The sequence below is a fragment of the Sus scrofa genome, chromosome 2 (genome assembly GCF_054392235.1).
Source record: "Sus scrofa isolate SSC_HxYL_T2T_F1_AM1 chromosome 2, Sscrofa_HxYL_maternal_Yorkshire_Landrace_v2.0, whole genome shotgun sequence".
In the NCBI taxonomy this organism is placed as follows: Eukaryota; Metazoa; Chordata; class Mammalia; order Artiodactyla; family Suidae; genus Sus; species Sus scrofa.
This window is the reverse complement of record NC_139384.1, coordinates 89021135-89034995: the sequence shown is the minus strand read 5'-3', so window position 1 is coordinate 89034995 and position 13861 is coordinate 89021135. Positions and strand designations below refer to the sequence as shown.

Here is a 13861-nt window from a genome sequence, read left to right as displayed (position 1 = left end):
ACTTCTGCATGCTCTGGGCATGGCCAAAAAATGAAAAATGAAAAGGGAGCAGTTACAATCAACACCACAGAAATACAAAGGATCATTAGGAGACCATTATGAGCAAGAATTCATGAATAAAATGGACAATCGAGAAGAAACAGACAATTTCTTGGAAAAGTACAATCTCCCAAAACTGAACCAGGAAGAAATAGAAAATATGAACATACCAAGTACCAGGACTGAAAGTGAATCAGTAATTAAAAACTACCGGAGTTCCCGTCGTGGCGCAGTGGTTAACGAATCTGACTAGGAACCATGAGGTTGCAGGTTCGATCCCTGCCCTTGCTCAGTGGGTTAACGATCCGGCGTTGCCATGAGCTGTGGTGTAGGTCGCAGAAGCGGCTCGGATCCTGCGTTGCTGTGGCTCTGGCGTAGGCTGGCAGCTACAGCTCCGATTGGACCCCTAGCCTGGGAACCTCCATATGCCGCAGGAGCGGCCCAAGAAATGGCAAAAAGGAAAAAAAAAAAAAAAAGTAATTAAAAACTCCCAAGACCAGATGACTTCACAGGTGAATTCTACTAAACATTGAGATGAGTTAACACTTATTCTTCTAAAACTATTCTATTCCAAAAAACTGCAGAGGAAAGAATACTTCTGAACTCATTCTGTGAGGCCATCATCACCCTGATACCAAAACCAAAGATACCATAAAAAAAGAAAATTACATAGATGCAAGAATCTTGACCAAAACACTATTAAACCAACTCCAACAATACATGTAAAGGACCATACCCTATGATCAAGCGGGATTTATCCTAGGGATTTTTCAATATCTGCAAATCAATGTGATATACCACATTAACAAATTGAAGAATAAAAACCATACGACCTTCTCAACAGATGCAGAAAAAGCTTTTGACAAAATTCAAAATCCATTTATGACGAAAAAAAAAAAACACTCTTCAGAAAGTGGGCATAGAAGGAACATACCTCAACATTAAAAAGGCCACATATGACGCACTCACAGCTAGCTAGCATCATACTCAAAGGTGAAGAGCTGAAAGCATTTCTCCCAAGTCCAGCTACAGGAAAAGGATACCTACCCTCACCACTTTTACTCAACATACTTTTGGAAGGCCTAGTCAAAGAAATCAGAGAAGAAAAAGAAATAAAAGTAATCCAAATTGGAAAAGAAGTAGTGAAACTGTCACTGTCTGCTGATGACATGAGGCTATACACAAAAATCCTAAAGACACCACCAGAAAACTACTAGACCTCATCAATGATATCAGTAAAATTGCTGGATACTAAGTCAATACACAGATGTCTGTTGTGTTTCTATACATTAACAACAAAATATCTGTGAGAAATGACCCCATTTACCATCTCATAAAAAAGAATAAAATACCTAGGAACAAACCTACTTAAGGAGGCAAAAGACCAATACCCTGAAAACTGTAAGATGCTGATGAAAGAAATCAAAGATGACACAAACAAATGGAAAGATATATTGCGTTCCTGGACTGGAAGAATCAATATTGTCAAAATGACTGTACTGCCCAAGGCAATCTACAGATCCAGTATAATCCCTATCAAATTACCAATGGCATTTTTCACTGAAAATAAACTATTTTTATTTATTTTTATTTTTTAATTACTCAAATGAATTTATCACATCTGTAGTTGTATAATGATCATAACAATCTGATTTCACAGGATTTTCATCTCACAGCCCAGGCACATCCCCCCACCTCCCAAAGTGTCTCCTCTGGAGACCATAAGTTTTTCAATATCTGTGAGTCAGCATCTGTTCTGCAAAGAAGTTCTGTCTGTCCTTTTTTCAGATTCCACATGTCAGTGAAAGCATTGGATGTTGGTGTCTCATTGTATGGCTGACTTCACTTAGCATGATAGTTTCTAGGTCCATCCATGTTGCAAAAAATGCTGGTATTTTGTTCTTTTTAATGGCTGAGTAATATTCCATTGTGTTTATGTACCACATCTTCTGGATCCACTCCTCTGTCAATGGACATTTAGGTTGTTTCCATGTTTTGGCATTGGAGTACATGTGTCTTTGCGAGTCGTAGTACTAGTGTTCCTTTTTCTCCACACCCTCTCCAGCACTTATTGTGTGTAGACTTCTTGATGATGGCCATTCTGGCTGGTGTAAGGTGGTACCTCAGAATGGTTTTGATTTACATCTCTCTAATAATGATTGATGTTGAACATCTTTCCATGTGTTTCTCGGCCATCTGTATGTCTTCTTTGGAGAATTGACTGTTTAGATCTGCCCATTTTTTGATAGGCTTGTTTGTTTTTTTGGTATGGAGCTGCAGAAAGTGTTTATAAATGTTGGAGATTAATCCCTTGTCAGTCGATTCACTTGCAAAGATTTTCTGCAATTCTGTGGGTTTTCTTTTTGTGTTGTTTAGGGTTTCCTTTGCTGTGCAGAAACTTTGAAGTTTGGTTAGGTCCCATTTGTTTATTTTTGTTTTTGTTGTTAATACTCTGAGAGGTGGATCTGAGAAGATGTTGCTGTCGTTTATGTCAGAGAGTGTTTGGCCTATGTTTTCCTCTAAGAGTTTCATAGTGTCTGGTCTTATATTTAGGTCTTTAATCCATTTGGAGTTTATTTTTGTGTATGGTGTTAGGGAGTGTTCTAATTTCATTCTTTTCCATGTGGCTGTCCAGTTTTCCCAGCACCATGTATTGAACTGGCTGTCTTTTCTCCATTGTATATTCTTGCCTCCTTTGTCATAGATGAGTTGGCTGTAGGTGCGTGGGTTTAATTCTGGGCTTTCTATCCTGTTCCACAGATCTCTATTTCTGTCTTTGTGCCAGTACCATGTGGTTTTGATGACTGTTGCTTTGTAATATAATCTGAAGTCCAGGAGCCTGATTCCTCCAGGTCCGTTTTTCTTTTTCAGGATGTCTTTGGCTATTCTGGGTCTTTTGTGCTTCCAAACAAACTTTAAAATATTTTGTTCGAGTTCTGTGAAAAATGTCCTTGGTAGTTTGATAGGGATTGCATTGAATCTGTATATTGCCTTAGGTAGTATAGTCATTTTGATAATATTAACTCTTCCAATCCAAGAGCATGGTATGTCTTTCCATCTATTTGTGTCATCTTTGATTTCTTTCATCAGTGGTTTATAGTTTTCAGAGTACAGGTCTTTTGTCTCTTTGGGTAGGTTTACTCCTAGGTATTTTATTCTTTTGGATGCAGTGGTAAATGGGATTGCTTCCCTAATTTCTCTTTCTGATCTTTCATTGTTAGTGTACAGAAATGACATTGATTTCTGTGTATTGATTTTGTATCCTGTGACTTTGCCAAATTCATAGATGAGCTCTACCAGTTTTCTGGTAGAGTCTTTAGGATTCTCTAGGTATAGCATCATGTCATCTGCAAATAGGGATAGTTTTACTTCTTCCTTTCCAATTTGGATTCCTTTTATCTCTTTTACTTCTCTGATTGCTGTGGCTAGGACTTCGAGAACTATGTTGAAGAGTAGTGGTGAGAGCGGACATCCTTGTCTTGTTCCTGATCTCAGGGGGAATTCTTTCAGCTTTTCACCATTGAGAATGATGTTCGGGAGTTCCTGTCGTGGCGCAGTGGTTGACGAATCCGACTAGGAACCATGAGGTTGCGGGTTCGGTCCCTGCCCTTGCTAAGTGGGTTGACGATCGGGCGTTGCCGTGAGCTGTGGTGTAGGTTGCAGACGCGGCTTGGATCCCACGTTGCTGTGGCTCTGGCGTAGGCCGGTGGCTACAGCTCCGATTTGACCCCTGGCCTGGGAACCTCCATATGCCGCGGGAGCGGCCCAAGAAATAGCAACAACAACAACAAAAAGACAAAAAAAAAAAAAAAAAAAAGAGAATGATGTTCGCTGTGGGTTTGTCGTATGTGGCCTTTATCATGTTGAGGTAGGTTCCCATTATGCACACTTTCTGAAGGGTTTTTAACAGAAATGGGTGTTAGGTTTTGTCAAAGGCTTTTCCCATGTCTATTGAGAGAATTATATGGTTTTTATTCTTCAGTTTGTTAATGTGGTGTATCACACTGATGGATTTGCAGATATTGAAGAACCCTTGCATCCCTGGGATAAATCCCACTTGATCATGTTGTATAATCATTTTAATGTATTGTTGGATGCAGTTTGCTAGTATTTTGTTGAGGATTTTTGCATCGATGTTCATCAGTGAAATAGGCCTGTAGTTTTCTTTTTTTTGTGGAGTCTTTGTCTGATTTTGGCACCAGAGTGATGGTGGCCTCACAGAATGAGTTTGGGAGTATCAGAAGGATAGTTTCAGAAGGAGAGGTGTTAGCTCTTCTCTAAATGTTTGATAGAATTCGCCTGTGAAGCCATCTGGTCCTGGACTTTTGTTTGTTGGAAGTTTTTTAATCACAGTTTCAATTTCAGTTCTTGTGATTGGTCCATTCATCTTTCCTATTTCATCTTGGTTTACTCTTGGAAGATTGTACTTTTCTAAGAATTTGTCCATTTCTTCTAGGTTTTCCATTTTATTGGCATATAGTTGCATATAGCAGTCTCTTATGATCCTTTGAATTTCTGTGATGTCCATGTTACTTCTCCGTTTTCATTTCTAATTTTATTGATTTGAGTCCTCTCTGTTTTGCTTGATAAGTCTGCCTAGGGGTTTATCAATTTTGTTGAGCTTTTCAAAGAACCAGCTTTTCGTTTCATTGATCTTTTCTATGGTTTTTTTTTCTTTCTATTTCATTGATTTCTGCTCTGATCTTCATGATTTCTTTCCTTCTACTAACTTTAGGTCTTGTCTGTTCTTCTCTCTCGAGCTGCTTTGGATGTAAAGTTAGCTTGTTTATTTGAGCTTTTTCTTGTTTCCTGAGGTGGGCTTGTGTTGCTATAACATTTCCTCTTAGAACAACTTTTGCTGCATCCCAGAGGTTTTGGAGTGTCGTATCTTTGTTGTCATTTGCTGCTAGGTATTTTTTAATTTCCTCTTTGATTTCTTCAGTGATCCATTGGTTGTTTAGTAGCATGTTGTTTAGTCTCCAGTGTTTGTGTTTTTTGCAGTTTTTTTCTTTTTGTTGATTTCCAGTCATATAGCATTGTGGTTAGAAAAGATGCTTGATACAATTTTAATTTTCTTGAAGTTACTGAGGTTTGATTTGTAGCCCAGGGTATGATCAATCTTAGAGAATGTTCCATGTGCACTTGAGAAGAATGTGTATTCTGTTGCTTTTGGATGGAATGTCCTGTAAATATCTATTAAGTCCGTCTGGTTTAATGCATCATTCAGGGCCTGTGTTTCCTTATTGATTTTCTGTCTGGTTGATCTGTCCATTGCTGTAAGTGGGGTGTAAAGTCCCCCACTACGATTGTGTTATTGTCGATTTCTCCTTTTAAGGTTGTTAGCAGTTGCCTTATATATTGGGTGAACCTGTGTTGGGTGCGTAGATATTTAAAATTGTTGTATCTTCTTCTTGGATTGATCCTTTGATCATTATGTAATGTCCTTCTTTGTCCCTTAAAATATTCTTCATTTTAAAGTCTATTTTGTCTGATATGATATTGCTACTCCAGCTTTCTTTTGATCCCCATTTGCATAAAATATTTTCTTCCATCCTCTCACTTTCAATATGTATGTGTCCCTAGAAGTGAAGTGGGTCTCTTGAAGACAGCATATATATGGGTCTTGTTTTTGTATCCATTCAGCCAGTCTCTGTCTTTTGGTTGGGGCGTTTAGTCCATTCACATTTAAGGTAATTATTGATATGTATGTTCTGATTGCCATTTTATTAATTGCTTTGGATTTGTTTTTACTGCTCTTTTTTCTTTCCTCCTTCTCTTGTTCTTTTCTGCCTAGAGAAGTTCCTTTAGTATTTGTCGTAAGGCTGGTTTAGTGTTGCTGAATTCTCTTAGCTTTTGCTTATCTGTGAAGGTTTTGATTTCTCCTTCAAATCTGAATGAGAGCCTTGCTGGGTAGAGTAATCTTGGTTGGAGGTTTTTCCTTTCATCGCGTCAAGTATATCATGCCACTCCCTTCTGGCCTGCAGAGTTTCTGTTGAAAAATCTGCCGATAATCTTATTGGGGTTCCCTTGTATGTTATTTCTTTTCCCTAGCTGCTTTCAAGATTTTCTCTTTGTCTTTAATTTTGGTCAGTTTGATTAATATGTGTCTCGGGGTATTCCTCCTTGGGTTTATTTTATATGGTACTCTTTGTGCTTCCTGGATTTGAGTGAGTGATTCCTTCCCCATGTTAGGGAAGCTTTCAGCTATTATCTCTTGGAATATTTTTTATGTCTCCTTCTCTCTCTCTTCTTCTGGCACCCCTATAATACAGATGTTTGTGTGTCACGTTGTCACAGAGCTCTCTGAGACTCTCTTCATTTCTTTTCAGTCTTTTTTCTCTTTTCTGTTCCGCATCCGTAATTTCCACTAATCTGTCCTCCACCTCACTTATTGGTTTTTCTGCCTCCTGTATTCTGCTGTTAGCTGCTTCTAGTGAATTTTTTATTTCCGTTATTGTATTTTGCATCTCTTCTTGTTTAAGTTTTATATCTTGTATCTCTTTGGTCAGTGTTTCCTGTAAGTTATCCATCTTTGCCTCCAGTTTATTTCCAATGTCTTGCATCATCTTCAGCATCAACAGTCTAAAGTCTTTTTCCTGGAGGCTGAGAATCTCCTCACTTAGCTGTTTTTCTGGGGTTTTTCCTTTCTCCCTCATCTGAGTTATAGTTCTCTGTCTTTTCATTTTTATAGGTTTTTGGTGTGGTGACCTTTTTACAGATAATAGAGTTGTAGCCTCTCTTACTTCTGATGTCTGCCCCCTTGTGGCTCAAGTCAGTATGGGGGGCTTGCTGTAGGCTTCCTGATGGGAGGGGCAGATGCCTGCCCCCTGGTATGTGGAGCGGATTCTAATCCCTCTGGTGGGTGGGACTTAGTCTCTGGATGGGATTAGAGGCAGCTGTGTGCCTGAGGGGTCTTTATGTAGCCTGTTTACTGAGGGGCAGGGCTGTGATCCCCCTGGACTGTTGTTTGCCCTGGGGCTTCTCAGCAGCTGATTGACGGGTGGGGCCAGATTTTCCCAAAATGGCCACCTCCAGAGGAAGGCACTGCTGCTGAATATTCCCAAGAGCTTTGCTTTCAATGTCCTTCCCTCACAACAAGCCACGTTCACCCCTGTTTTCCCAGGATGTCCTCCAAGAACTATGGTCAGGTTTGACCCAGATTCCCATGGAGACTTTGCTTCGCCCTAGGACCCAGTGCATGTGAAAGTCTGTGTGCACCTTTTAAGAATGGGGTCTCCATTTCCCCCAGTCCCATGGAGCTCCTGCACACAAGCCCCACTGGCCTTCAATGCCAGATGCTCCAGGATTCTTTCTCCCTGTGCCAGATCCCCACACATGAGAGTTTGATGTGTGGCTCAGAACTCTCACTCCTGTAGGTGAGTCTCTGTGAACCAGTTAGTTTCCAGTCTGTGATGCTTCCCACCCAGGACATATGGGGTTGTTTATATCATGAAATTTCCCCTCCTACCTCTTGATGTGTCCTCCTCTTTTTCTTCTGGAGTAGGATATCTTTTTTAAGGTTTCCAAGTCCATTTGGGTGAAGAGTGCTCAGCCTTTAGTTGTTAATTTTGTTGTTTTTAGGAGAGAAGTTAAGCTCCAGTCCTTCTATTCAGCCATCTTAATCCCCCCGAAAATAAACTATTTTTAAATTTGTATAGAAACAGAAAAGACCCCAAATAGCCAAAAAATCTTTTTTTTTTTTTTTTTTTTTTTTTTGTCTTTTTGCTATTTCTTGGGCTGCTCCCACGGCATATGGAGGTTCCCAGGCTAGGGGTCCAATCGGAGCTGTAGCCACTGGCCTACGCCAGAGCCACAGCAACACAGGATCCGAGCCACGTCTGCAATCTACACCACAGCTCATGGCAACGCCAGATCGTTAACCCACTGAGCAAGGGCAGGGACCGAACCCGCAACCTCATGGTTCCTAGTCGGATTCGTTAACCACTGCGCCACGACGGGAACTCCCCAAAAAATCTTGAGAAAGAAGAATGGAGCTGGAGGAATTAGGCTCCCTAATTCAGACTACACTACAAATCTACAGTCATCAAAAGAGTATGGTACTGGTACAAAAACAGTATTATAGATCAATGAAATAGGATAGAAAGTCCAGAAATAAATCCATGCACTTGTGGTCAATTAATCTATGATGAAGGAAGCAAGAATATATAATAGTTAAAAGACAGTTTCTTTAATAAGTAGTTATGGGAAAACTGGGCAGCTACATGCAAAAGAATGAAATTAGAACACTCTAACACCATACACAAAAATAAAGTCAAAATTTAAGAATGTAAGTCCTAAATGTAATGTAAGACCTAAATGTAAGAATGGATCCTATAAAGCTCCTAGAGGAAAAGAGAGGCAGAACACTCTTTGACATAAATTGCAGCAGTATTTTTTTGGATCTGTCTCCCAGAGTAATAGAAATAAAAACAAAAATAAACAAATGGGACATAATTAAACTTAAAAGCTTTTACACAGCAAAGGAAACCATAAGCAAAATGAAAAGGCAACCTATGGAATGGGAGAAAATATTTGCAAATGATGCTACTGACAAGGGATTAAAAATATACCAAAAGTACATACAGCTTATTATTAAAAAAAAAAACCAACCCAATCAAAAAATGGTGCTGTACAGTGGGGAAAAAAAAATGGGCAGAAGATTTAAAGAGGAATTTCTCCAAGGGAGATATACAAATGGCCAACAAGCACATGAAAATATGCTTACTATCACTAATTAGTAGAGTAATGCAAACCAAAGCTACAATGAGGTATCATCTCACACCAGTCAGAATGGCCATCACCAAAAAGTCTGCAAATAATAAATGCTGGGGAGAATGAGGAGAAGAAGAAACCCTCCTCCACTGCTGTTGGGAATGTAAGCAGGTGTAGCCACTATGGATAACAGTATGGAGGTTCCTTAAAAAACTAAAAATAGAGCTACCATATGATCCTGCAATTACATTCCTGGGTATATATCTGGAGAAAACTCTAATTTGGAAAGATACATGCACCCCAGTGTTGACTGCAGCACTAATTATAATAGTCAAGATATGGAAGCAATCTAAATGTCCATCAACTAATGAATGAGGAAAGAAGAGCTGATACACACAAGCACGTGTGTGCACTGGAATATTATTCAGCCATAAAAAATGAAATGCCATTTGCAGCAACTAGAAATAGATGGACCCAGAGATTATCATACTAAGTGAAGTAAGTCAGAAAAAACAAATATTATATGATATCACATGTGGAATCTAAAACTGAGTACAAGTCAACTTATTTACAAAACAGAAATAGATGCACAGACACAGAAAAAAAACTTAACGGTTACCAAAAGGGATAGCAGTAGGGGTAGATAAATTAGGAATTTGGGATTAACATGTATACATTATTATATATAAAAGAGATAAACAACAAAGAACTACAGTATAGCACAAGTATCCTGTAATAACCTATAATGCAAAAGAATCTGCAAAAGAATAAATACATGTATAACTGAATCACTTGCTGTATATCTGAAACACAATGTTGTAATTTAACTATATTTCAATTTAAAAAATGGTTAAGGGGGTTCCCGTTGTGGCTCAGTGGTTAACGAATCCCATTAGGAACGATGAGGTTGTGGGTCTGATCCCTGGCCTTGCTCAGTGGGTTAAGGATCTGGCGAGCTGTGCTGTAGGTCATAGACGCGGCTAGGATCTGGCATTGTGGTGACTCTAGCGTAGGCCAGCAGCTGTAGCTCCAATTAGATGCCAGCTGGGGAACCTCCATATACCACAGGTGGGGCCCCTAAAAAAGCAAAAAAAAAAAAAAAAGGTTAAAAAAAAGAAGCATCAAAACTGCTGGCCTGTATTCCTCAAAAATGTCAATGTCATAGAACAGATTAAAAAAAAACATGACAGGAGTTCCCATTGTGGCTCAGTGGAAACAAATCTGACTAGAAACTATGAGGTTGCGGGTTTGATCCCTGGCCTCGCTCAGAGGGTTAGGGATCCGGCACTGCTGTTAGCTGTGGTGTAGGTTGCAGACGCAGCTTGGATCTTACATTGCTGTGGCTCTGGCATAGGCTGGCAGCAACAGCTCCGATTATACCCCTAGCCTATGAACCTCAATATGCCATGGGTGTGGCCCTAAAAAGACAAAAGACAAAAACAAAAAAAGACATAACAACTGAATGTAACATATAATCTGATTGGATCAATCTAGTGTTTTCTTTGCTACAAAGGACTTTATTAAGGCAATTTTTACAAAACTTAGAAAGAAAAGGTCTAGAGATTAAATAACGACATTAATGTTAATTTCTTTTCCTTTTTTTTTTTTTTTTGTCATTTTGTCTTTTTAGGGCTACACCCATGGCATATAGAAGTTTCCAGGCTAGGGGTTGAATCTGAGCTGTAGCTGCCAGTCTATGCCACAGCCACAGCAACACAGGATCCAAGCTGCATTTGTGATCTACACCACAGCTCACAGCAAGGCCAGATCCTTAACACAATGAGTGAGGCCAGGGATTGAACCTACGTCCTCATGGATACTAGTTGGGTTTGTTAACCACTAAGCCATGACAGGAACTCCAATTTCATTATTTTGATAATCATACTGTGGTTATATAAGAGAATGTTCTTGCTTTTATAAAATACACATTAAAGCATTTAAGGGTAGAGGGGCATCTTATCTCAAATGGTTAAAAAAAGTGTATACATACGAACGGAAGTATGGCAAAATGTTAACAGTTGGAACATTTGAGTAAGGGAATACTTTTACTATTCTTGTAGCTTTCTATCAGGTCTGAAATTATAAATAATAAAAAATTTTAAAGACATATAGGATGCCACGCAGAGCCTGGCACATAAATGTTCAATAATTATAGTTTTCAGATATTTTATAATACCTATTTTTAGATGAAGAAACAAGATGAGAAGCTGAATAGAATGCCAAGAGGACTATGGCAAACTGGTGGTAGATCAGGATTTGAACTCAGATCTGATCCATACCAAAGTCTGTGTTCCTTTCACTAGTATGAAGAAGGATGAAAATTTCACACATCTCACATGGGTTTGGATGTATTCTGTGTAAGGAGAGGATGATGCTCTATAAGAACTGGCTTTAAGCCACTCGCTAAGCAATTCGTTTCTTCTTTTTTAGGGCCATACCCGCTGCATATGGAGGTTCCCAGGCTAGGGGTCTAATCAGAGCTACAGTGGCCAGGCTACGCCACAGCCACGCAGGATCCTAGCCGCATCTGTGACCCATACCACACCTCACGGCAATGCCAGATCCTTAACCCACTCAGCGAGGCCAGGGATTAAACTCGCAACCTCATGGTTTCTAGTCGGATTTGTTTCTGCTGTGCTCCAACAATTCACTTCTTAATTTCCGGGGAGAAAAGCCTGAGGACTGGGATTTAACACCTAAAATCTGGCTCGAGGGTGGATATCTTGTCTACGGCACATCAAATAAACAAAGTAAAAAACTTAGAGAAAACCATCTGCAAGTCTTCAAAGACAGGGCAGCATATTGTCGTCTTTGTGCTTTTATTCATTCATCTGAAATCCACTGGGTCCTTAGGCTGTGCTGGTCAATGAAATTTCTAGGATGACTATTTAGATGTATCTCTTCTATTGGCCCTTCCCCACCTCTCCTCCACACATGGCTAAGCTTAAACAGGACAGATGATTTATTTGTAATTAATTAATTTTCTTCTGAACAGATAATACATAGTTCAAAATTCACATGGGAAAAAAATTCACATGGAACAAAAGGGTATAATAGTGAAGTCTCTCTCCCCACCTTTCTAACTCCCTTGCCACTGATAACAAGTGTTACCAGCTTAAAAATATTTCAAATATTTCTTCGAATTACCAGAATTAGCTGGACTATATTATGATATTAAGCTAACCATTTACCTAAAATATTCCAAGTAATTACTATAAATTTAGTAAATTTTTTATTTAGGCATTTAAAATATCCTTAAAATACCTGTGTAGACATGTTTTCAACATGTTAAAGTGACTCAGGGTTAAAACATTTTTTAACGAAAAACTGTATTATATATGATTATAATAGTTGGCTAGTAAGCATCACTGGTAGCTCACCTGGTTTCTGTCCCGGGCATTTGTGTATCTGATCTTCTGAATGAAGTAGAATATAAGCCATGCTGAAGAAATAATCATCAAAACAATAAAGGATATTGACACGAAGACTAGAGAGCCACGGCTGAAGTTCTTTGGCGGCATTCGAGTTCCAACAGCTATTGTCATTTGAACAGAGATGTTTTTCTCCAGATAACTCAAAATATCTTTACCCCTCAATTCTGTAATCATGACAGCAATAATATCTCCAGTGCCTGTAATGTAAAATAAATACATATACTCAAGTGACATTTAAACTTTATTGAACATCAAGTAAAAATGCTACTTAGAAAAACAATGCAATTCTTGTTAAGGCAAGGGTTTATATATTCAACTTTTCAAATGAAATAAAGTTGTAGTTGGGTATGCTGGCAACAAGTGGGAACAGAAATTTGTTGTATACTAAACACACTTAAAGCATAAAATGACTGCAGTGATAAGAGCCATGTTAACTTGTTTTAAACTATATTTAAAAAACAGATTATTAAACCAGCCAAATGGAACAAAAGACAGTACATAACATACAGCAATAGAATGTGATAAAATTGTGGCACGTTTTCACTGTCAAACCTTTTCGATCTTAAAATGTTCTATAGAGTCCCAACTCATTAGGAAAAAGAGAAAAAAATTGCTATTTTTTGTATTTCTTACAAATATTTCTGAAGGACCAATTGTTTGCACAACTAGCACAAGGAACAGAAAGAAGTGCAAGATACATGGTTTTATACTATCAGAGTTACGACACAAATCTAAGATTTACAACAGCAATATGCCAAATGGCAGTATCTTTCATCAACAGTTGAAACTAACTTTGATCCTATGTGTAGATTCAATGGGACGAAGGTTCCTTTTTAGTTTACTCCAGAACCTATCTGGAATTCAAACCCTTCCTGAGACATGTCCAAGCTTCAACACTCTGGACTAGTTTGGCATCAAAATACTTCCGGTTTCTAACAGCTGTCCAGAGGTTCTGCTTCAGCCACTAAGTTAACTACAAGGATGTTTGTAAATTTCTTTCCTAGTCATCTAGTTCTTTCACTTATGTAGGCAGTGATACAGTAAAGGCAAGTGACTCCTATGCACAGCATGAAATTTTTACCCCTTTCCCCCGCCACAAAGGGAATAACTTCCCATTTTCTTTTAGGCAAAAAGAGAAGCCTTTCTATAACCAAACTAGCTGTCAGTGATGGTCCTTTAATAAGGTAAAGATGCCTATGACAACATGCAACTTTTACACTATGCCTTTTTCAAAGAGCCCCCAAAGGAGTTCCCGTCGTTGCTCAGCAGAAATGAATCTGACTGGCATCCATGAGGACGCAGGTTCGATCCTTGGTCTCGCTTAGTGGGTAAAGGATCCCTCATTGCCATGAGCTGTGGTGTAGGTCGCAGATGCAGCTTGGATCCAGTGTTGCTGTGGCTGTGGTGCAGGCCAGCAGCTACAGTTCCAATTTGACCCCTAGCCTGGGAACTCCATATGCCACAGATGCAGCCCTAAAAAGACAAAAAAAAAAAAAAAAAAAAAAAGTCCCCAAGACAATGGGGGTCAGAGGAAAGAAAATAAACTATTTTGGGAAAGAGAAAATTATAACTACTTATATAAATTTGAATAAGGTTTGTGCATGTAAATCGTCAAAACAAAATAACCCTCCAACTTGCCCTTTCAAAGGTGTCTTCAATGCCCTTTAATATACTAC

General features: G+C 38.9%; 1 protein-coding gene across 12 annotated transcripts in view; it reads right to left on the bottom strand.

The window, feature by feature from the left end:
- The window catches only part of RNF130 (ring finger protein 130), a 154310-nt gene that overhangs the window by 84207 nt on the left and 56242 nt on the right, over positions 1-13861 (bottom strand). For 9 of the 12 annotated variants that reach the window (XR_014837974.1, XM_085013641.1, XM_085013639.1 and 6 more), the window contains exon 3: positions 12132-12382. Coding sequence is in view for 8 of the 12 variants with exons in the window: in XM_085013641.1 (XP_084869767.1) it covers positions 12132-12382 (251 nt within the window). In the remaining 4 variants the exon portion in view is untranslated. Of the gene's footprint in view, positions 1-6434; positions 10170-10541; positions 12383-13861 lie in introns of those variants that run through there. The other 3 variants (XR_014837977.1, XR_014837975.1, XR_014837976.1) reach the window with 3 other exon arrangements.